The 23227-nt window shown below is 55.1% G+C and overlaps 1 protein-coding gene and 1 non-coding gene across 2 annotated transcripts in view; both read right to left on the reverse strand.

Moving 5' to 3' along the window:
- Nucleotides 1-278: 278 nt before the first annotated feature.
- Nucleotides 279-23227, reverse strand: part of MRC2 (mannose receptor C-type 2) — a 65831-nt gene continuing 42882 nt past the window's right edge. Inside the window, exons 7-30 of the mRNA XM_019027779.4 lie at nt 22045-22233; nt 21730-21884; nt 19692-19799; nt 17957-18072; nt 17331-17479; nt 16376-16593; nt 15213-15355; nt 13960-14062; nt 13553-13691; nt 13408-13443; nt 12901-13061; nt 12732-12799; nt 11926-12026; nt 11486-11628; nt 5469-5583; nt 5209-5372; nt 4913-5021; nt 4113-4351; nt 3811-3979; nt 3568-3717; nt 3114-3233; nt 2747-2926; nt 1741-1767; nt 279-1648 (exon numbers count right to left, since the gene is read on the reverse strand). Of these exons, the coding sequence (XP_018883324.2) occupies nt 1428-1648; nt 1741-1767; nt 2747-2926; nt 3114-3233; nt 3568-3717; nt 3811-3979; nt 4113-4351; nt 4913-5021; nt 5209-5372; nt 5469-5583; nt 11486-11628; nt 11926-12026; nt 12732-12799; nt 12901-13061; nt 13408-13443; nt 13553-13691; nt 13960-14062; nt 15213-15355; nt 16376-16593; nt 17331-17479; nt 17957-18072; nt 19692-19799; nt 21730-21884; nt 22045-22233 (3323 nt within the window). The 3' untranslated portion in view covers nt 279-1427. The remainder of the gene's footprint in view (nt 1649-1740; nt 1768-2746; nt 2927-3113; nt 3234-3567; nt 3718-3810; nt 3980-4112; nt 4352-4912; nt 5022-5208; nt 5373-5468; nt 5584-11485; nt 11629-11925; nt 12027-12731; nt 12800-12900; nt 13062-13407; nt 13444-13552; nt 13692-13959; nt 14063-15212; nt 15356-16375; nt 16594-17330; nt 17480-17956; nt 18073-19691; nt 19800-21729; nt 21885-22044; nt 22234-23227) is intronic.
- Nucleotides 9848-9953, reverse strand: LOC115934754 (U6 spliceosomal RNA). Its single transcript, XR_004070514.1, has one exon. It is a non-coding gene; the product is annotated as a U6 spliceosomal RNA (small nuclear RNA).

Genomic DNA, 23227 nt, shown 5'->3' on the forward strand with positions numbered 1-23227 from the left:
AGTTGCCCAAGCTTGCACGGCTGGCTGCTCAGCAGCAGATGGCCTGGCTCCTGAGTTCTCACCCACATTCAAGCCTCCAGGAACAGAGAGAGGGAGGCGCAGGCCCAGAGGGGTGAGCTCCTAAAGAAGATCGGGGGTGAGAGTGTCCCCTAGAGGCCCAGAGACAGATGCAAAATGGCCAGCTGCAGAAAACACCTGTGGTGCAAGCTCCAAAACAACAGTTATCTCCGAAGGGACAGACGTGAAGAAGCAGGCTCACCACAGGACAAGGCAGAACCTTCTCTTTCAAGCCTCTTAAAGGTGTTTTATTTGTTTGCTTTTCTTTTTTCCTTTTTTTTTTAAAAACAATAATGACTCATTTAAAAAATCAACTACAGAGAAAGGGCCATGTCTTCGAGTCCATGTTCACATTGTCCCACGCTGTCGCACCAGGATGGGCCGCATACTTTGTCCTGGCTGGGACTGTGGCCTCTTGGAAGGGTACTGGGCCACTCCAGGGCTCGGGTGCTGCTCCTCCTGGATCCACTAGAGGGTGGGAACTCTGGGCCCTCCCAGACTCCTGCTCCTTTGGGGCCCCCAGGACTCTGGCAACCCCTCCCCTTGCTCCAAACCAGAGCCAGGAGCTGGAGATGTTAGGGAGCTTATTTTGGTCCCCACAGGGGACTCTTCCAGGGGCAGAGCCCACCCCCGCCCAGCAGGAGATGACACCCCAGCCCAGCCCAGCTCCCACCCTGGGAGGTTGGGGTGTCTCTCCCCAGTCTTATCTCCAGCCCAGCAGACACTACACCCGTGCCCTGGTTCTCAGGTCCAACCCACCTAGGCCCCTCCTGCCAGGCCCCACAGCCACCCCAGCAGGCACAGGAGTGATGGATGCTCAGCCCCCTCAGCTGACCCTCATCAGGAACAAGAGGGCTCCCCAATCCCCAGGGCCCGGCTCAGAAGGAAGGGGTGGGAGAGAAGGGGCGAGAGGGAGCAGGGTGAGGGGCACAGAGCTGAGGCTGCCAGGTGGGAAGAGAGACACAACAGATCTGCCCGAGGGGACAGGGGAGGCTCCTCGGGCTCTGCAAAGAAGGGGGTACTGGGGCGCGGATCAACAGGCCTGGGCCGGGGGCTCTGGGGAGAAAGAGGCTCTCGTTCCCCCTCCCATCCTACCTCTGGTTCCTGTGGGGGCACAGGACCAGGTGACAAGACCTCAGGCCCCCCCAGAAAGGGAAACGCCACGCTGCACTCAGCTGGGTCTCAGCCCAGCCCTTGTGGGAGGGTGGCACCCCACCAGCCCAGGCCCTGCCCAGCTCCGGCTCCCAACAGCGACTCCCAAGGGCACCCTTCCATAGGCCAACTGGACAGGCAGCTGGTGGGGGGCCAGACTGACCCAGGGCCCCAGCTCCCCAGCTCCTCCCGCCCTGGCCCTGCCCACGCGCCTGGCTCTATTCTTGCTGCTCATTCATTTCCATGTCTGACACCAGGATGTTCTTCTCAGTGGCCTCGGTGGGGCTGGAGCTGCTGCGGCTGTAGCGGGCACCCTCAAAGGCCCCGCGCTCGATGCTCTGGCGCCTCCGGTAAAGGATGAGGGCTGCGGTCAGCAAGGCCAGGAGCAGCAGCACCGCCATCAGCACCACCACCAGGGCCGCTGGGTTCTCTGGAAGCGCTGCCAAGGCAAGTGGGCGTGAATGGCCAAGTGGGCGTTAGGCCCAGCAGTGCTTCCTGCCTGCCCACCCGGGGGCATTGCCTTTCACTCACCTGATGGGGAGAAGTTGCTCTGCTCAGCTGTGGGCAAGAGGAGGGGGCCAGTTAATAATAGCAGTGATCATCGTAATAATCACTTAAGTAAACATACAAAGCACACAGGCCTGGGCCAGGAGGTCTGGGGAGAAAGAGGCTCTAGTTCCCCCTCCCATCCTACCTCTGGTTACTGTGGGGGCACAGGCCCAAGAGACAAGACTTCAGGTTCCCCCAGAAAGGGAAAACGCCATGCTGCACTCAGCTAGGTCTCAGCCCAGCCCTCGTGGGGGGCCTGGGTGTCAGCCCCTTCCCTAACTCACCTCATCTTTACTAGCTTCACTAGCACTCTAGGAGGTCGGGACTTTTTTTTTTTTTTTTTTTGGAGACAGGGTCTTGCTCTGTTGCCCAGGCGGGAATGCAGTGGTGCGATCTCGGCTCACTGCAGCCTCCACCTCCACGGTTCAAGCAATTCACATGCCTCAGCCTCCTAAGTAGCTGGGACTACAGGCATGTGCTACCACGCCCGGCTAATTTTTATACTTTTTGGTAGAGATGGGGTTTCACCATGTTGGCCAGGCTGGTCTTGAACCCCTGACCTCAAGTGATCCGCCCACCTCAGCCTCCCAGAGTGCTGGGATTACAGGCATGAGCCACCACATCAGTCTGGGACTACTATTATTCCCATTTTACATACGAGGAAACTGAGGCCACAGACTCTGCCCAAGGTCACACCACTGATAAGTGACATGGCCAGGACTTGAACTCTGTCCATGCCCTTGACCACTACAAAGTGACAGGGGGTTGCTGACCCCCGAGCCTTGTGGTCTAGTTTGGATGATAAGTTTCAGGTCCAGTCCATCCCACAGACTAATTTATCCCGGGGGTCCCAGCTGCCCGCAGTCCGTTCTGTTCAGGCCTTCCCATCGGCTGTGCCCCCTACAGTTGTGAAGCAGCCCCCAGCCCCAGCCCAGGACCAGCGGCACGGGGTGGAAGGAAGCTGAGCATGGGCCTGCCCGGCGCTCACCACGAGGAAGCTTGCAGACGACACCCATGGTGATGTTGGTGCAAGCACCGGGGCGCCATAGCCCGCTGTTGCTCTGAATCCAGTAGCAGCTGTTGTGGCTCAGCATGCTGGGGCCCAAGCCCGGGGGCCCCCAGTTGGAGTAGTTCACAGCTGTGTTGTCCTGCCAGACCAGAGTGCCTCCTGCAGGAAAGAAGGCGCTGAGGGAGCAGGGACAAGGTGGGGCAGGAGTAGGTGGAGGAGAGCAGGCGTGTTCTAGAACTGACTCCCTGTCCCCCGACAAGCCCCAGGGCAAGGCTCAGGGCAAAATGGAGGGCAGCCCCTTACAGCCTGAGGCTTGATCTCCCCATCCCACACACAGGGCACCCACCTTTGGGGTTGAAGTTCATGCCCAGCCAGGCGCCCCGACTCTGGCCCTCATAGCTCTGCAGGTGCTCCCAGACAAACACATTCTCCATCTCATCCAGAATAGACAGGACTGCCCCACCCGCTGGATGCAAAGAAGGCCCACGTCAGGGCGGATGGGTCTCCGGCGGGGCAGAGTCCCCCAGAGCTGCCCCAGCCCTCTTCTCTGCAGCCTGAGTAGAGGATGGTGTGGAGTCTGTGGATTCATGTGTGTGTGTGTGCATGTGTGCAAGTGTGTGGGGGGCAGCATATGCACATATAGTGTCATGTATGGTCTCCGCATGTGAGAGCATGAGGGCATCTTGTGTAAGTGCTGCCTATGGGTAGAGAGCAGTGTGGGGATGTACTCATGGGTCTGAGTGCCCACGAGAGGAGGTGCCACCTGCCCGCCATGTGTGGGCTCTGGCCTGGTCACCCACCTCTCTGGCAGCGCTGTCGCGCCTCCTTGTGGCCCAGCAGCAGCTCCATGTGGAAAGAATAGCAGTGCTCCCGGAAGGGGATCCACGCGGAGTCTGCCAGTCCCTGGGGACAGCTGCCATGGTAGCTTATTCTTCGGGGAGGAGGGGGCCCTGTGGGGGTACAGGATTAAGAAGTGGCTCAGCACCCTCCCTGGGGCCACTGACACCTTGCCCATGCCCCCGCCCTGGCAGGTGGGCACTCACCACTGCTAACCCCACACACAGCCCCCTGCAGCTTGGTGTCACAGCTGGTGGTGCGCCAGGCCCCGTCCACATCTACGTAGGTACAGCCCCCCGGCTGCTGCGGCTCCCCGTCATGCCAGCCCACGTAGTTCAGCGGCTCCTCTGAGACCCAGGAGTACCGCCGAGAGCCCTGGGCATGGGGGGCCATGGGGTGGGAGGAAGGGAATAGTCAGGATAGGGTGCAGATAAGGCGGGGGCAGGAAGGGGCAGGGAGGGGAACCCAGGCAAGGCTGGGGCCCAGGGCAAAAGCGTCGGGAGCCCACCTCCTCGCCAGCCAGCCCAATCCAGAGCGGCGTGCGCAGCCCTCGGGCAGCCTGCGTGAGGAAGGCCTGGGTGTAGGGGTCGGGCACGTAGGCCAGGCTGGCATTGCGGCTCTCACACAGCAGGAGGGCATCGTGCCAGCGCAGCGGCTTCTGAAGCAGCCGGAAGGTGCCGTTGAGGTAGGAGAGCTCAGTGCCCGGGGCGGGGGGCAGCGCTGCTGGGGACGGGCTCAGGGAAGGGTCTACAGGGAAGGGGTCAGGGTTCAGGCTGGACTCTGCTTCCCTCACCCCGTTCCCAGGCACAAGGCCAGGAGAAGGCCGGACACCAGGCAAAGACCAGGTCTCCACCAGACTCCGCGCTTGGCCCAGACCAAGGCTTGGTAGGTGTCAGCCCTGTTATTATTGATAATACATGTTTGCTAACAAATGGACAGGGAGGCGAGGGCCTTGACCTCCTCCTACCCAAGGAACCTGGGGCAGAGGCCACCTACGCATGGAGCTGGAGGTGTCTTGGACCTGGAACCTCAGGGTCCTTGACGCCACACGTGCCAGCACTTCATGCAGCCCAGCGTCTAGCTCTTCCCCCGACCCAACGAGCCCTCCATACCCCCATATCTTCCTCCTGAGACCTGTGGGTGCTACTGCTTTTCCATCTTATTGGCACGTTGCCTTTCTGCCCATCTGCTTCCCAAGCAGAGCCCCACTCTGCCAGGGACCATGATTCCTTCCTCCTGGCATGGCCCCAGCATCCAGCCCGGTGCCAGGGCCCCACTGGGGTTTCCCAGGTGACTGGTGACACATACCCGTGCCCTTCTGGCAGATGAAGCCATGGGTCTCCTCCGTGCAGCTCCGATCATCCCAGCGGCCAGTGAAGTGGGCTGAGGGGCTGTGCAGGACCACCGCACAGCTGGTCTGGGGGGAGGGAGCTGCTCAGGGGAGCCCCAGCAGCTGCCTCCCTGTGCTACTGTCCCCAAAAGGCTGCAATGTGAGCAAAGAGGCTGGAAGAAGGGAGACCCTGGGGCAAGAGATGCTGGGGCAAAGGCAGCCCCATAGGCTTAGGGCAGCGGGGTGCGGAGGGGAACAGGGAGGGCATCCTCACCGGTTTGTTGCCACTGGGAGCAGGGCTAGGGCCAGAGGGCTCCCCAGGTGCCCAGTTGGCATACATCAAAGGCTCCTGCTCCACCCACTGGAAGTCCCTCTGCGAGGCATGGAGGCCAATCCAAAGGTCAAAGGTCACATTGGGCAGGCTGGCTGTGATGAATGCTATGGTCCCCAGAAGACAGTTGTGAGTGACTCTGCTATAGCTATTTGGGGGGACAGTGTCAGAGGATACTGGGGCTCCCCATAGGCTGGCCCTACCTTGCTCTAAGGGGTTTGTGATGGTGACCAGCTGGGCCTCTTGCTGTTCACAGGAGAACTGTGCCTCTGACCACTTCACCCGGCTCTGGGGGTCCTGGCCCTGGACCTGAAAACACTGTGGGGCAGAGGTGGGGATGTAATGGCCAGCCCCACCACCCCATCCACAAACCCAGAAAGGCCACTGCGCGCCCCTCAGCAGCAGGTCCCGGGGGGCCTTTGAGGGCCGGGAGAGAACAGTATCTGAGAACCAGGACAGCTGGGTCTGCTTGGCAGCCTCCAGCACCTCCCAGCTTGGCACTGCAGATTCACACACACCTGCCCACACTCCAGGGGATCTTCAAATGGGAGGATTTCTTTGGGCCATCAAAGGCTATGACAACAGTGCCTAGGCCAAGCACTAGGAAGATGGGGACAAGGATCTATCTTGCTTTCTGCTAAACACCCTTCCGAACGTTGTCTGACATCCATTATCTTGCCCTTTGAACTTACACGATCATCTCTAGGACACTTTTATTTTTTTCGAGACAGAGTCTCACTCTGTCTCCCAGGCTGGAGTGCAGTGGCGCCATCTCGGCTCACTGCAAGCTCCGCCTCCTGGGTTCACACCATTCTCCTGCCTCAGCCTCCTGAGTAGCTGGGACTGCAGGAGCCCACCACCATGCCCAGCTAATTTTTTGTATTTTTAGTAGAGACGGGGTTTCACCGCGCCCAGCCCTAGGACACTTTTATCTCTGTTGTTGAATGATCTATTAGCAGCAGCTTCTAACTCTGTAATTTTACATTTCTCTTTTCCCACTTTCATTAGCTCTATAAGGTTTCCAAACAAACAAACAAACAAAAGCCCTGGGTAGGAAATCTCTCATCAAGTGAAGACTCTTTCTTAGGAAAATGAATATCTAATGATTTTCTGCTCAGAGGCAGTGTGATGGAAAATAAAGGGTGTTGGCCAGGCATGGTGGCTCACACCTGTAATCCCAGCACTTTGGGAGGCCAAGGCGGGTGGATCACCTGAGGTCTGGAGTTCGAGACCAGCCTGACCAACATGGAGAAACCCCGTCTCTATTAAAAATATAGAATTAGCCAGGCGTGGTGGCACATGCCTGTAATCCCAGCTACTTGGGAGGCTGAGGCAGGAGAATCACCTGAACCCAGGAGGCGGAGGTTGCAGTGAGCTGAGATCACGCCATTACACTCCAGCCTGGGCAACAAGAGCGAAACTGTCTCAAAAGAAAAAAAAAGAAAGGGTGTAGGGAAGCTTTGGAGTCATAAAGACAGGGGTGGGATTCAGGTAAGGGGGAGATGTGAGATTCCAGCTCTGACAACCTTATGGCCTCAACTTACTCTTCTGTAAAGTGGTAATACAAAGCCTGTCTTTGGGGATCATTTTAAGGATTAAAGATAACAGTGCATGACACAGTAGGCACTTAACCAGTGAGAGCTGTGACTATTAATAATTAGCTCCAGCACCATCCTTACTGATGCAGATGGCAGATTTGGGGTAAAAAATTGTAAGCCCAGAAATAATGCAGATTTTTGGAGGTCTGTCACAAAGTTTAAGGATTTGGTTTCACAGAAGTAGTTTCAGAGCCATGCTGAGGCCCAACTTAAATCATGAGTAGAATTCATCATAAACTTGGAAGCAGCAAGGTCACACCAGTACCAGCAAGAAGTGACAGCTAAAGGGAGAGGGTATTCAGCTCAGTCCAGCCGACACTCAGGGCATCCCTGCCACGTGCAAGTGTATTAAGGGGTATGGCAGGTGCTAGTGGCCCTGCCCTCCAGGAGCTTAAAGCTAGTGGAAGAGGCTGTCCCACAAACCAGGGGTCCCCAGCCTCTTAGGAGGTGAGCAGTGGGGCGAAGGGGCATTACAGCCTGAGCTCCATCTCCTGTTGGATCAGCAGGGCATTAGATTCTTTGTTGTTGTTGTTGTTGTTGTTGAGATGGAGTCTTGCTTTGTTGCCCAGGCTGGAGTGCAATGGCGCAATCTCGGCTCACTGCAACCTCCGCCTCCCAGGTTCAAGCTATTCTCCTGCCTCAGCCTCCCGAGTAGCTGGGATTATAGGCGCCCACCACCACACCTGGCTAATTTTTGTATTTTTAGTAGAGACAGGGTTTCACCATGTTGGCCAGGCTGGTTTCAAACTCCTGACCTCAGGTAATCTGCCCACCTAGGCCTCCCAAAGTGCTGGGATTATAGGCGTGAGCCACCGCGCCCAGCCAAGATTCTCATAAGAGTGCGAACCCTACCATGAATTGCACATGCAAGGGATCTAGGTTGCATGCTCCTTATGAGAATCTAATGCCTGATGATCTGAGGTGGAACAGTTTCATCCCAAAACCATCCCTCCCCTCCCCCAGTACATGGAAAAATTGTCTTCCAAGAAACCAGTCCCTGGTGCCAAAAAGGTTGGGGACAGCTGCCATAAATGCTTTACCTACATCCAAACGCTATAGGGACACAAAGAAGGGCACAGAACTAGTAAAGCAAGATGTGTGAGGGCAGGCAGTGAAGGAGTGAACACCCTAGCATACTTCCAGAGCTTTCCACAGGCCAGGCACAGTGGTGCACACCTGTAATCCCTGCCCTTTGGAAGGCCAAGGCAGGAGGATCGCTTGAGCCCAGAAGTTCAAAACCAGCCTGGACAACATGGCAAAACCCCATCTCTACAAAAAAAATAGAAAAATTAGCTGGGCATGGTGGCATGAGCCTGTAGTGCCAGCTACTCAGGAGGCTGAGGCAGGAGGATCACTTAAGCCTAGGAGGTCGAGGCTGCAGTAAGTAAGCCATGATGGTACCACCATACTCCAGCAGTTTTTGAGACAGAGCAAGACCCTGTCTCAAAAACAAAAACAAACAGAACTTTCCACAGGGCAGGAGAGTAACTGGTATCTTGACAATGATGATTAAGAATGGGACCTATTACATATATAAAATATATTCTGTTTAAAAAGTGGGTGGAAAAAGAACACGTTTTTGGAAAAACTTTATAACATGAGAGATGCTCAAAATATGATACAGAGAAAGAAGAGTTGGGTAGGAAATTATATTATTTAGTATGAGCTCAATTCCATGGAAAAAGGCAGGAAGGAGAATAACAAATATTGATAGCTGTGATCTCTAGAGAGTGTTGGGTGAGTTTTGGTTTCTCTTCTGTATTTTCCAAAGTTTTAATGATATACATGCCTTAATTTTTTAAGGTAGAAGAGGTGTAATTTGTTTTTTTGTGGTTTTTCTTTTGTTTTGTTTTGAGAGAGAGTCTCAATCTCTTGCCCAGGCTGGAGTGCAGTGGCTCGATCTCGGCTCACTGCAACCTCTGCCTCCCAGGTTCAAGCGATTCTGCTGCCTCAGCCTCCAGAGTAGGTGAGATTACAGGCGTCCACCACCATGCCCAGATAATTTTTTGTGTTTTTAGTAGAGACAGGGTTTTGCGACGTTGCCCTGGTTGGTCTCAAACTCCTGACCTCAGGTGATCCACCCGCCTCGGCCTCCCAAAGTGCTGGGATTACAGGCACGAGCCACAGCGCCTGGCCGTGTAATGTTCTTTTGAATATTCTGAGGAGGGCAGGAGATCCATGACACTAAGAGGCTGGCTGCCTTCCTGTGTATGACAAGGATTTGTGGATTATATTATTCAGTGTTAACTAATCTAATCTTCACAACAGGGCTAAGTGTTCTTAAAATGTCCTGCAAAGAAGCCATGGCTTGAGATTAATGCCAATTACCCTGGCACATAACAAGGAAAATGACAACCTTCTCTTCCTGGTATGAACTCGTTGTCAATCACCAGGTAAAAACAATGAAGGACTAATCAGGTCTAATAAATCAGCCTGTGCATGGAAAAATAACGACTGTGGGGAAGAAACTCACACTATGGAGGGGGTGTTGTAGAAACCTGTTGAGAAATGCATCCATAGTGATTAATGTCAGTGCCCCAAACTTTCCTACCTGCACACTCAAAACACTTGGAAAAAGAATTTTCTAAATAGGGTCTTGCTACATTGCCCAGGCTGGTCTCGAACTCCTGGCTTCAAGTGATCCTCCCAGTGCTCAGCGTCCCAGCCTACTAGCCAATTTTTAAACAAAAATGTTTGTTTAATTGGTAGAAGGACTAAAAATGGGGAGAATTATTTAGAAATGATGGATGAACTTTTTTCACTTCAATCTATTTGTCGTTGTGAGGCATATTTAATCTATAGCCACCATGAAATGCATGTTTTGAAATAACTTTGATTTTCAACACGTTAGACCTGTGAGTCATGAGTCATAAAGTGTCAGACTAAAAATTTTTAAAAACGTGAAGTACATGTAATCACATTGCTCTTATTAAAATTATTTAGACAATTTTTTTGTTGAACAACCTTCAACTTTCATGAACTACGCAAAATATGGACGCTTCAGGAATTTGCATAGCATCCTTGTGCAGGGCCATGCTAATCTTCTCTGTATTGTTTCACTTTTTGTACATGTGCTGCCAAAGTGAGCATATTAAACAACAATTATTATAATTGATCTTTTTTTTTTTTGGAGAAAGGGTCTCACTCCATTGCCCAGGCTGGTATACAGTGGCATGACCACGGCTCATTGAAGCCTGTACCTCCTGGGTTCAGGAGATCCTCCCACTTCCCACCTCCTGGGTAGCTGGGACTACAAGTGTGCACCATCACACCTGGTTAATTTTCCTATTTTTTGTAGAGACATGGTCTCTCCATGTTGTCCAGACTGGTCTCGAACTCCTGGGCTCAAGTCATCCTCCTGCCTCAGCCTCCCAAAGTGCTGGGATTACAGGTGTGAGCCACCTCTCCCAGCCAATTAATCACTTTTGAGTGAGCACAAAAAAAATGTTTTCATACCACTAGTAAAAAAAAAAAAAAAAAAAAAAAAAGTTTTTTTTTGTTTTGTTTTGTTTTTCTTTGTTTATTTTTTTGAGACGGAGTTTCGCTTTTGTTGCCCAGGCTGGAGTGCAATGGCACGATCTTGACTCACCGCAACTTCCGCCTCCAGGGTTCAAGCAATTCTCCTGCCTCATCCTCCCAAGTAGCTGGGATTACAGGCATGTGCCACCACACTCAGCTAATTTTGTATTTTTAGTAGAGATGGGGTTTCTCCATGTTGGTCAGGCTGGTCTCGAACTCCTGATCTCAGGTGATTCACCCGCCTCAGCCTCCTAAAGTGCTGGGATTACAGGCGTGACCCACCACGCCCAGCCAAAAAAATGTTTTAAACTTAGAAGTATTTAAAAATCTTTAGCTAATGTTTTATACTCTTTTGTTCTTATACATATTTTACTATATATAATATTAGTCATATTAGTATGGAAGTAGGTTTTATTTACACACACATACATATATAAGTTAAATGTACACACACATAGTTTGGTTATGTAAGCTCAATATTTTGTTTTACTAATAGGAGTTCATTATCAAAATCTTTGATAATCAGGCCGGCAATCAGGCCGGGCGCGGTGGCTCACATCTGTAATCCCAGCACTTTGGGAGGCCAAGGCAGGTGATCACCTGAGTTCAGGGGTTCGAGACTAGCCTGGCCAACATGGTGAAACCCCATCTCTACTAAAAATACAAAAATTAGCCAGGGGTGGTGGCAGTTGCCTGTAATCCCAGCTACTCGGGAGGCTGAGGCAAGAAAATTGGTTGAACCCAGGAAGCAGAGGTTGCAGTGAGCCGAGATCGCGTCACTGCACTCCAGCCTGGGTGACAAGAGTGAAACTCCTTCTCAAAAAAAAAAAAAAAAAAAAATCTTTGGCAATCACTGATCTAGAAAACTCACCAAATTATTTGGACAACCTTGCTTCCCGGAGGACTGGAAGGTGCTACTACACTGAGTCATTTTCCAAGGAGTCTGGCCCTGGTACTGGGGCCAGGTGAAAGAGAAGTTGGTGGGTACAGGCAAGAGGCCATGAGTTTGGTGCTGCCAAAAGGCCAGGACTCCTGAGGCTCAGCCTTTCCCTGTTCATGTCCTCTCCCCTGACTCCCTTGGGTGCCCCCTTGCCACCTCCTACCTTGTTGAGGAACTGGATCCAGTCAGAGGGGCAGCCCCCCAGGGCTGTAGTTGGCAGGTCTGGGGGCTGCGTTTCTTTGGTGACGTTGCTGCGCTTGCAGATGTAGGGCAAGGCTGTCAGGCACCTCTGGTCCCCCCAGTCCTCTGCAGAAAGGGGAGGGGAGGGCAGTCACCCCCAGGGCAGAACAGGGCAGGGCATGGCTGGCAGCACACTCAGCCTCATGCCCTGAGAGGAGTCTGGGCAGAGGCTCAGGGCCTGTGTCCAGCTCCGAATTCAAGTCTTCTGGACCATGGAGACAGGTCCACCCCTCGCTGAGTCTAGCCTTTACTGGGTTGTGGGAACAAAGACAATGAGAACAGACTGATGACTTCTGCCCAGGCTCGCCCAGCATCAACCCTCTGCACAGCTGACTGCGCACTCTGCCCCCACCTTGCCCTCACCTCGGCTGGCTGTCATGTACACGCACTTCTTGTCCTTGCCGACAGGCCGAGGTTTGCCTGGTGCCCAGGAGATGAAGTTTATAATGGAACCATCTGTCCACCTGCAATGGCATGGAGCAGAGGTAACTCCAGCACCGGCCCCCAGCTGGGCCTCCACTGGATGCAGCAATGAAGGCCGCAGGAATGGGGGCAGGGAAGAGCCCAGGTTCTGGGGTTTAGTGGCTGTAGGCTGAGGGGTGGAGCTACTGAGCTCAGGGCAGTCAAAGACCCAAGGACCTGGTGCCTCTAGATAAGGCCCCAGCTGTCCCTGGACACTTGCTGCTCCAGAAAAGAACCCTGAGGACTCCAGGGCAGGAAGCCCAAGGGCAAAGACAAGCTCAAATTCTGAGTCCCAGGTGCTCCTGGTCCTTCCTGCCTCAAGCCCCCCAATACATGGTAAGTAGGCACCAAATACAAAGAGGCCCCCGGATCATCATATGTTCTGCCCACTTCCCCGAGAGGGCCTTAGTCATGATGAATGACACCAGACACAACAGGAGCTGCCATTATTTAGTAACTAATGTGCTGGATGCTGCGTAAGAACTTCGCATATGTTATTTCTAATCTTCACAAAAATCTTACCAGGCAGGCCTCATATTCCCATTTTCAGATGAGAAAACCAAGGCCCAGAAAGGTTAAGTCTCTTGCTCAAGGCCACACAGCCAGCAAAGAAGGGGCAGGGCTGGATTCAAATGCAAGTCTGCCTCTGTGCTCCGTGTGTGGACAACCAGCCCCCTTCCACATCTGCTGCCTGCCTGGGTTCCTACCTGAAGCGCCCATCGCTCTCAGAGGTGTGCAGGCCGATCCACCAGTGCTGCTCCTGGGCCCGGGAGAACTGGAGAAGCCAGGCGGGCAGGTGTGGGTAGGCAGCCCCCTGCCCTCATCCCGGGCCTGCCCTCCCCCAGCCTGCAGCCCCCTGCTCAATCCAATGCCCACCTTCTGCAAGTTGTGGCTCAGGAAGTCTAGCTCCGCCTGGCTGTGCACGGAGGTCAGCTCGGCCTGGAACCACGTGCAGATGCGCTGCGCCTGCGCCCACGTGGAGTGGTGCTCAAAGAACTTGTACTCGGCCTCCTGGAAGCGCAGCCATTCCCGTCGGCCTGCAGGAGCAGCGCGGGCGTGGGAGCGGCGGCCAGGCCGAGGCTGCACGCCAGGCCCCGGAGGCGGGCGCGGCAGGGCCGGGGCAGAGCCAGGCGGCAGCAGGCGAACCTGCAGGCACACCGGACCCAGGCAGGCACCGTGCCAGGCCCCAGGCCCCAGGCTTGCCTCGCCTCCCAGACGGAAGCAAACAGGGCTGCGGCTGCCTCCGTCCGAGCCAACCCCGTCCCCCTTCTCTCGACCGGAACTCCTCATCCCCTCCATTTCATTCAGGCCTCTCGGGCCTTACCCCAGAGTTGCCGCCCCCTCCCACGCGATGGGTAGCGGGATGGGCTGGGGGGTGCTCACCTTGAGGGCTGTCGTCGGGCTCCCGCACGTCCGTACCTAGGGGAACAAGGACAAAGACGTTGTGAGGAAAGGAGACCCTCCCTGGAATTCCTGGCCCCGCCACCCTTCGCTCCATCCCGCGTCCCCCAGCGCCACTCCAGCCAACCTCTGGGGATCTTGCAGATCCAGTCCAGCTGTGTGTCGCACTGCATGGCCACCCACTGCAGGGAGGCCAGGTCCAGCACCGCACAGCCTCGGATGTCGTCGTCGTCGTGCCGGCTCCGGTCGAAATTGTGGTAAGAGAACTGGAGGAGGCGGGTGGAGGGAAGAGGAACGTGAGGCGCAAGGTGCAGGCCGCCCCCATGCCCAGAACAGGTGAACAAGAAGGCCTGGCCTGAGCTGGGAATTCTCACCCGGGGCCGGGTGACTCCTCTCGGACCTGCTTTCCTGAAGCCGGCTCCGACCGGGGGCCCGGCCCCCAAGAAAACCCGCCCACCTCCAGGCCCCGCCCCAAACAGGCCCCGCCCACCAAGCTCCCCGCCTCGCTGTCCCAAGTACCCCAGGCCCCCTCACCCCTACGCCGTCGCTCCAGCGCCAACTCTGACCCCCTCTGGGATCCCGACGGTTCAGGCCGATCCAGAACCAGTGCTGCTCGTGGATCTCGGGTTCTGATTCACTTCAGCACAACCCAGGAGTGGGGACGGAAGAGATGGGAAGTGAGAGGGGCAGGAACCCAAACGTGCCCCGTGTCCCTTGCAGCTGGGACCGGGGGCAGCGGGCCTGGGGCCTCTCCATCTGGGCTTCACATTGACCCATCGATACAGCGTTGAGGTCACTTCGGTAAAGTTCTCCCCCCAAGACAGAGCTGGCGAGAGCTGGACCAAGCCATCCACTCAAGGGGCAGTGGCCCCTCCCCTTTGTTTGGGTTCCTTTTGGGTGGGAGTGCCCTGTCCAGCAAGATTCTGCAGGCTTTTACTTTACGGAGTTTAGGAAGTTCAGATGAGGAGGTGGCAGGGATCTACGGCTCTGGAGTTAAATAAATCTGGATTCAAGTATCCGTTCACCCATGAACTTGGGCAAATAACCTCTCTATCAACCCACAAGGGTCAGGGGTTAACATCTACTCCATAGGGTTGTCGGGAGGCTTGAGTGAGGACTATATGTTTAGCACAGTGCCTGGTACATGGTGAGAAGTGATGACCATGAGCTATTGTAATTATGAGTCAAATAATGTAATTTCAGTGTTTGCTGAGAGGAGAGATCCCTTCAATTAAGCTATCAGGAAGCCCGGATCCACCTGGATTTTCCCAGTGCTAGGGGATTCCACGTGCTGATGCTCAGAGCCCAGGACAGAGGTGGTGTCTCAGAGGGAGGCCCATGGGCAAATCCTCATAGCTGCGGCCTTTCTCCTCCTATCTCTCAGGAAAAACTGTGGATTGAGGAGTGTGGGTCATTGTAGGATGGTGTAAGGTGAGGGGAAACACTTGCCAGGACCAGCGTGTGGGAGATTTTGCAATGGGGTGGGGGGTACGTATGTAAGTTTGTGGGTCTGTTGGAGCATTGCTGGGGGGATGATGGTGAGCAAAACACAGTCTCCTGTGAGTGCATGGATCACACCAGCCTGTTCTCCCAAGATGCCAGGGCACCATGGCTACTTGAGTGAGGACAAGATGGTCCTGGCACCAGCAGCAGATGCAGGCCTCCCTGGGGTCACCCACATTCTGCCATCCCCCCCGCTCGCCCAACAAAACCAAGGGTCTGTCGGCCATGCCTGCTCCCACAGGTGTGCGGGTGCCCTCCTACCACGCCTCAGCCCGGCTCAGTACCCGAAGATCTTGTTGAGCATGTTGGCCACAAAGTGCTCCTCCTCGTAGCTGGCCAGGCTCAGCAGCTGGGCCCCCAGCTCCTGGCAGGCCCCCTGGGCCTGGACCCAGCTCTTCTTGTCCTGCAGCCGCTCTGAGCTGAACACCTGCAGGGGCAGAGTCCAGCTGTCTAAGCTGTCCCCACTGGCCCACCCCTCAGGGGGCACCTACTGCCTTTCCCACCATGGCAGAGGAGGGGGCTGGAGCCTTACTGGACAGGGGGCTCAGGCTAGCTAAGGACAATCCTGTTCATCTGCAGATGAGGTCTGGGGAGGGGAGCTGGCACAGTCACCTCCTGGAGAGTGCCCCTGAGCCCCATCCCCTGACCAGCAGGGAGATCTGGGCTCTAATCCCAGCAGAGCCACAGCTTAACGTGGGTAAGTCCCTTCTTCTCCCTAGACTTCAGTTTCTGTGCATAATAAAAGACCTCGGACTCTGCCAGTGGCTCCCAAACCTAGCGTGGTTAAAAATACAGATTACCAGGCCCAATCCAGACCTAATGAATCTAAATCTCCATTGTGACAGCCTAGATTTTTATTTTTATTTATTTATTTATTTATTTTTGAGACGGAGTCTCGCTCTGTCACCCAGGCTGGTGTGCAGTGGCACGATCTCGGCTCACTGCAAGCTCCGCCTCCTGGGTTCATGCCATTCTCCTGCCTCAGCCTCCCGAGTAGCTGGGACAACAGGCGCCTGCCACCACACCTGGCTAATTTTTTGTATTTTAGTAGAGATGGGGTTTCACCATGTTAGCAAGGATGGTCTCGATCTCCTGACCTCGTGATCCACCCGCCTTGACCTCCCAAAGTGCTGGGATTACAGGTGTGAGCCACTGCACCCGGCCAAGATTTTATTTTTATCAGGTTCCCCAAGCAATTCTGAAGAACAGCTAGGCTGGCCCCAACATTTGGGAACCTCTGAAATCAATGATCTGTGGTTCCCTCAATTCCTCAAATGATTATTGAGCACCAGGCCTCCAGATTCCATGGACAAGTCTCACCAGAAATCACCCGTCTGCAGCCTGGTGTGTCTCTGGATTGTGGCTGGTCCCACTGGGACCTCCACCCAAACTGTCTCTTTGCTCCTGTCCTCCCCCTGCCCCCTACCCGGCCAACAGGCTGCCCTACCTTATAGCAATACCGGAGTTTGGGGTCCGAGGCCCAGCCCTGGGGACAGGAGCCAGTGAGGCTGGGCGTGGGATCTGGCCCAGGCAGCTCCGGTGTCACTGGAGTGCCCAGGCTCTGCCGGCAGATGTAGCGGGCCCGGAACGAGGTACAGTTCTTCACCTCCCACAGCCCCATGGCGCTGCCAGTGGCCAGCGCCACGCAGCCCCCACGGCTGTACCCTGAAGGAGAGGGAACGGAGACCCAGGCTCTGAGAAGGATTCATAGTCCGGTCCTCCCTCACATCCCGGCAGGGCACTAGCACGGCCCTCACACTGGGAACCAGCTTGGCCACCTCTTCAGAGACATGCTCTCTGGGGTTGGAGCCAGGAGGGAGGAAGGGAATGGAGGCAGAGCCCTGGCTCTGGGTTCACCCACTGTGAGGGCTGAGGCAAGCTGCTTAACCTCACCGAGCCTGCTTCATCATCTACCTCATCAGGTTATTGAAAGGGTTAGAAAGATAATGAATGTGAAATGGTAATAACAGTAATAACAAGCACTTGTATTGAGCTCAGTATTCTGAACACATTTTTTAAATGAGTCCAGATAGAGAAGAGATTATTTGTTTCTTTTTTGTGAGCCCAGATAGAGAAGTAATCTAGACACTTTACACACATTAACTCTTTACACATATTAGCATTTTACACATATTTAAGACTCATGTCATCCCTATGAGGAAAGGATCATTATTCCCACTGGACAGATGAGAAAACTGAGGCTCAGAGGATGCACAGCTAATAGATGGCGGAGTCATGATTGGAGCCAGGCAGTTTGGTTTCAGAGCTTGTGCTCATAGCCACTACACCACAGTGCACCAATGATCTGTTTACGGGGAAGCCCTGGGGCTCGGTGCTGGCAGGGCCAGTCCACCTCGGCCTCCCTCCTCGCTTCACCAAGGCAAGTCAAAGAAGGGGCTCACCGGGCTGGTCCCGGTTCCAGTGGGTGTACATGACTTCATCCCCACTGAGCCAGCGGAAGGAGCCGGTGCTGTTGAGGTCCTGCAGGGCTGTCCAGAAGTACTCGCCCTCCCAGTTGTAGATGAGGCTGCTGATGAAGGCCTGCTCAAACCTTCAGGAGACGGGCTGGTCAGGGCAGGGATCTCCCTGCTTCCCAATCCCCCAGCCACAGGCCAGACGCCCTACCATGGGAGCTCGGGTGCTGCACCCGACCAATAACTTGCTCAAGAAAGCAGGGACCCCTGGGAGCCCTGCAGCTGATTTATGGAACCCCCAGCTGCCCCTTCTACTCTCTGCACCCCTTGCTTTGCTGAGAAGAAAGTAGAGAAAATCAGACACAACCAAGGCCTCTCTTTCTCAAGTATCCAGCCCACACCTGTGCCTGCCCGGGCCCTGCCCTACACTGGGGTCACTTAACAAGTGAGAGTCATTCTTCTGACAAGATTTTAAAATGCCCTGGAGCCCACTGAGGTTCAAAGGACTCCAGGTCCCTCTGGGCATGATGGCGGATGCTACCCTGTTTGCTGAAGGGACCACATTAGGCCCAGACATGGGCAAGGGCTAGTCAGGGCACCCGCCCTTGCTGTACCTGTTGGTGATGGTGACCAGCTGAGAGCCATGGTCGGTGCACAGGCGCCGGGCCTCACTGTAGGTCACTTGGTCCTCTCCCAGCCAGTAGCAGGATGGGCTGTGCCACGTCCAACCCTGGCTCAAGAGTGGACAGAAGAGGGGTGTCTGTAGGGAGGATGACTCTCCACCCTCACCCATAAATCCTGCAGTGGGAGATGCCATCAGGGACATCACTGAACGTGCTAAGGACGGAGGGGACTGGTTTGAGTACTGGGCTGTGTTCTGCACCTCGTTTCTCCACATTCCCCCTCCACCATCACCCACAGCTGTGGAAGCTGGGGTGGAGGCCCAGCCCCAGCGTGGCTGATCGGCAGGCCGCCAGCGACCGGCCAGTGACCTGGCTCGGGAAGATGAATGGCCCTTCAGGCTCCTCTCTTGGGCATTTAAACCAAGAGACACAGTGGGGAAATTACTGTTGGCTGGGAAACCACAGCTAAAAGCTGGGGAGAGCTGCCAGGATGGAGAGGGGATGGGCAGTCCTCGAGGGCCTGGCAAAGCTGGAGTCGGCGCAGGATGCTCCTGGCCCGGGGATGGCAGGAGAGGCTCAGAGACGAGACCCTGGCAGGCGAGGCTGGCAGGAGCCAAGGCAGAAGAGAAGCAGATGTGGTATGTGTGGTGGGGGCCTCATCTGCTGGCAGGGGCTGTGCTAAGACCCCTGGTGATCCTGGGCTGTTAACCATGGACCCTCAACACTCCCCACACAAATTCCAGGCTGGCCTTGGTGCCAGAGAAGTTGGTAATTCCTCTCTACTCCTCCCTTCACCTCTTCGCAGCCATGACACAGCCCCTGGGCCAGGCACTGTCCTTGCCAGTCCACAGACTCCGCAGCTGGGCTCTGCTCTCCCCTCTGCTTCCTCGCCCATGGGGCCATGCCTGTTAGTGTTTCCTGCTCATTTTCTGGGGGAGGCTTTGGGGTCCAGGTGGGTGTGGTAGGGGCTTAATCCAAAGGAAAACAGAGTGAGGAGCCAGCCTGGCTGCAAGGGGCTGCTGTGGGGGGCCAAGGGCCAAGCAGTGTCTTTTAGAAGCAAGCTCCCCGCACCCATCACAGCATTTACACCCCTGCTTCACTCCCTGGAGGAGGAGAGGGTCTGTCACCCCCTCACACCCTCAGTCACTCACCCCCCACTCACTTACACAGCTTTCATTCCTTGACCAACCCCCCCCAACCTCCCTGAACATCCTCTGGAAGCCCACTGGGGCTGGGAACACAAGGAGGGGGAAGGTGCAGCCCCACCCTGAGTGGCCTCACTCCTCCAGGGGAGACAGACCAGCACACGCCCTGTGTCAGACGGCAGAGGAGGGGAAAGGCAGGACTGGCGGTGCACAGGGGCCACACTTCACTTCGGCAGCCACTGCTTGACATGACTAGGCTGGACTCTGAGGGGGCACTCGGGGGTAGACCAGCCCCCACCTCCCTGTTCTCTGCTGTCTCGAGGAAGTGGCTTCCCCCATGGGGAGGGACTCAGGACCGGGACTGGGGGTGGGGAGCTCTGCTTCCTCCCAACAGCGCCCACCCGTCCCATCCCATCCAGTATCACTCCTTCAATAAAGGAGCAGTTTGGAGAGCTGAGGGAAGGGGGTACCGACGAGAGGGCGATGCCATGCAAGGCAGCAGGAGTTCATCCACCCCTCCCTCCCCTGGTAGCCCCTCTGACAGGTGGCCCCACTCAGGGCAGCTCCAGAAACACCCTCACCTTCCGGCAGCCATGGTCCTCCTCGGCGGCCCCCTGGTTCAGCTGGCCTGCCTTCTTGCAGATGGATGGCAAGGACTGGTTACAGGGACTGTCGTTCCAGCGGCCTTCCTACGGACACAGGGTGAGGAAGAATCTCAACCCCCACCTCCCCATAAATCTCCCAAATCCTTCTTGGAATCTGGTTCCTAGAGCTGGCCCTGTCTCTGACTTACTGTGTGATTCTGACATCTCTGTGTCCCAGCTGTGCAATGGGGAAGGCGGGATGAACCCATAAGCCTCACAGGGTGGATGAGAGCACAAGCAGTTCATGTGCAAACGCCTTGAAACTTAACAAGCATTGTCTAAATGGGAAAGGCGTCCTGGCCCGGCGTGGTGGCTCATGCCTGTAATCCCAGCATTTTGGGAGGCCGAGGTGGGCGGATCACTTGAGGTCAAGAGTTCAAGACCAGCCTGGCCAACATGGTGAAACCCCATCTCTACTGAAAATACAAAAAGTTAGCCGGTTGTGGTGGTGCATGCCTATAATCCCAGCTATTTGGGAGGCTCAGGCAGAAGAATCGCTTGAACCTGGGAGGCAGAGGTTCCAGTGAGCCAAGATCGTGCCATTGCACTCCAGCCTGGGCGACAGGGTGAAACTCCGTCTCAAAAAAAAAAAAAAAAAAAAAAGGAAAGGCGTCCTTTTACATTATTGATAACTCGTTTTATAAATATCAAAAACAAACTGGCTAAGATTGTTAGAGTAACTGATGGCAGGATAGACAGCTTGGATTCCCAAGGCGTCTAGCTAGTGCCTGCAGGGCCAGAGTGAGCAGAGGCCAGTGTGCCCAGACCAGAATCTCAGCTGATGAAGCTGAGGAGGAATTTAGTCCTCGGCCCCTGCTTCTGTCTTCGCCCTCCCCAGTATCCACAGGCCCCCAGCATCCACAGGCCCCCAGCCAGCAGTATGTCTGTCTCTAAGCTCCATCCTGAGGGCAGGCGTGTTTGTGTATCCTAGCACCCAGAAAAATGACTGGCACATGGTAGATACTCAATACATAATTGTTTTAAAATTCTTAAATAGCATCCCCTAAGGCAAATGACTGCCACTACAGTCCCCAGCACTGTTTGCAGTATGTGACAGCAGAACATCCTGTCTGTCCCTAGGAAGGGTGGTCTGTGTCCCTACGGCTTTCTCCTTTTTATTTTATTTTATTTTATTTTATTTTTTTGAGACAGGGTCTTGCTCTGTCACCCAGGCTGGAGTGCAGTGGTGCAATCTCAGCTCACTGCAGCCTCTGCCTTCCAGGTTCAAGTGATTCTCTTGCCTCAGCCTCTGGAGTAGATGGGATTACAGGCATCTGCCACCACCCCTGGCTAATTTTTGTATTTTTAGTAGAGATGGGGTTTCACCATGTTGGCCAGGCTGGTCTCGAACTCCTGACCTCAAGTGATCCGCCTGCCTCGGCCTCCCAATGTGCTGGGATTATAGGCATGAGCCACCACACTCAGCTGGCTTTGTCCCTTTTTTAAGGGTCTTTCATCTCTGCTTGAAGCCCTCCATCAATTCCTTCACTTACACCACATCTAAGCCCAAACCATGGCAAATTGTCATAAAACCCAACAATCTCTTGAGATGACAGGACCCTGGACTGGGTAGAGCACTGGGGGCGAGGGCTGGCAGATTGCAGCCCTGCTTGCAAAGTATCTGCACATAATGTGGGTTCTGATGCCACCTTCTGGCAGGGAAGGGCAGCTGGGAGGAGACCAAGAATGCGCCAGGCACTGTGCCTAAGGTTTCACGAGAATTAACTCCTCTGATCTCCCCAGTGACCCTCTAGTAACTTGCCCAAGGTGACTTGGCTAGTTGGAGGTGGAGGTGGAGGTAGGATTCAAGCCCCGGCAGTGGAAGGGAAGGCATTGGTGGGGAGGAGGGGGACTGCTGAGAGGTAAGAGGTTCCAGGCAGGTTCTGATAGTAACTAGGATGTCCTTCAGCTGGGGTGGCACCTGGAGGTTGGGGGTGTATTTTGTGGCCCTGTGATAGGGAGAGGGAGATCTCACCGGGCCCCAGATGGTGACACAGTCCTCCAGACTGTCCCGGAAGTTGTTGGGCTCAAAGGGGTGCCAGTGGGTGAAGCTCACAAGGCTCCCGTCAGACCACTCAAAATTCATCTGCAGTTTCAAATCGTTGAGGCCGATCCACAGCTCCTCCACCTCTGGGGGTGCAGCAGGAGAGGAGGGGAGAGAAAACATTGAGAGGTCAGCCTCAGCCACCAGTAGGGAGGAAGGAACATTCTCTGAGGCTCCTGGACAGGATGGGTGGGGCAGTGGGAGGCCCTGCCCTCCACCCAGACACGTGGGCGGGCAGCTCCTCACCTTGTTTGATCTGCTTGGTGATGAATTCCAGCTCCGCCATGCTGTGGATGCTAACCAGGTCGCCACCACCCCGTAGACATGCCTTCTTGGACTCCTGCCAGCTGCGCTTCTCGGCCTGCAGGCGGTAGCAGTAGCCCTGGAAGGGCTGCCAGCTCGGCTCGCACTCCACCTTCACATTGGCCCACCTGTCTGCAGAGACCCATGAGGCTGCTGCTCAGGGACTGAGCCGCCCAGTCTGGGAACCAACCCACTAGGTTGACGTCAACACAGGCGAGGCCTCCCAGTCACCTCGTCTCCAAACTCTCCCAGATCAATCCCGGTCCCCACCACAGGTCTTGGAAATGCCAAAAAAAAAAATAAAACTTTACAGGGCTGCTGGATCCCCGGGGCAGAGACCCAAGTCGTGGTGGCAGATTCCACCCAGGACAGAACAGTTCCTCTGGCTGTGGCTCTCAGAATACGATGGGTGGGCCAGGCATGGTGGCTCAGGCCTGTAATCCCAGCACTTTGGAAGGCTAAGGCTGGAGGATTGCTTGAGCCCAGTAGTTCAAGAACAGACTGGGCAACAAAGGGGAGACCCCATCTCTATAAAAAATAAAAAATTAGCCAGGCATGGTGATGTGCGCCTGTGGTCCCCCTACTCAGGAGGCTGAGGTGGGAGGATCACTTGACCCGGGGAGGTCAAGGCTGCAGTGAGCCATGATTGCACCACTGCACTCCAGCCTGGGCGACACAGCAAGACCTTATCTCAATCAATGCATCAATCAATCAGTCAATAAACGATGGGTAGAAAGTCAGGACAAACCAGCCCCATGAACCTCAGTTTCTCCCTCTGTAAATGGGGTTTCCTGCTATGAGATTCAAGCTTGGCTTATGGCCCCCTGCCTAGTAAATGGAATCACTGTTATTCTCTCAAATAACATTTACTGAGCACCCACTCTGTGCAGGTCTGGGCAGCCCAGGAGGGAGAAAACTGGGAAACAGGACCTTGAGCCACTAATGGGGCCCAGGCAGGCCCACCAGGAATCTGAGGTCTTGGTGGGCGGGCAGCCGAGAACATTAGGAGGTGGCTCAAAGTCACTACAGATCGGCCGGCCCCATCCCCCAGCTGGGACTCTTTCCCCGCTCCTAACTCCTAACCCTGAACCCCAGGGCTGAGAAATCCACCCGTCCCAGGCCCTCC

The sequence above is a fragment of the Gorilla gorilla genome, chromosome 4 (genome assembly GCF_029281585.2).
Source record: "Gorilla gorilla gorilla isolate KB3781 chromosome 4, NHGRI_mGorGor1-v2.1_pri, whole genome shotgun sequence".
NCBI classification, from domain to species: Eukaryota; Metazoa; Chordata; class Mammalia; order Primates; family Hominidae; genus Gorilla; species Gorilla gorilla.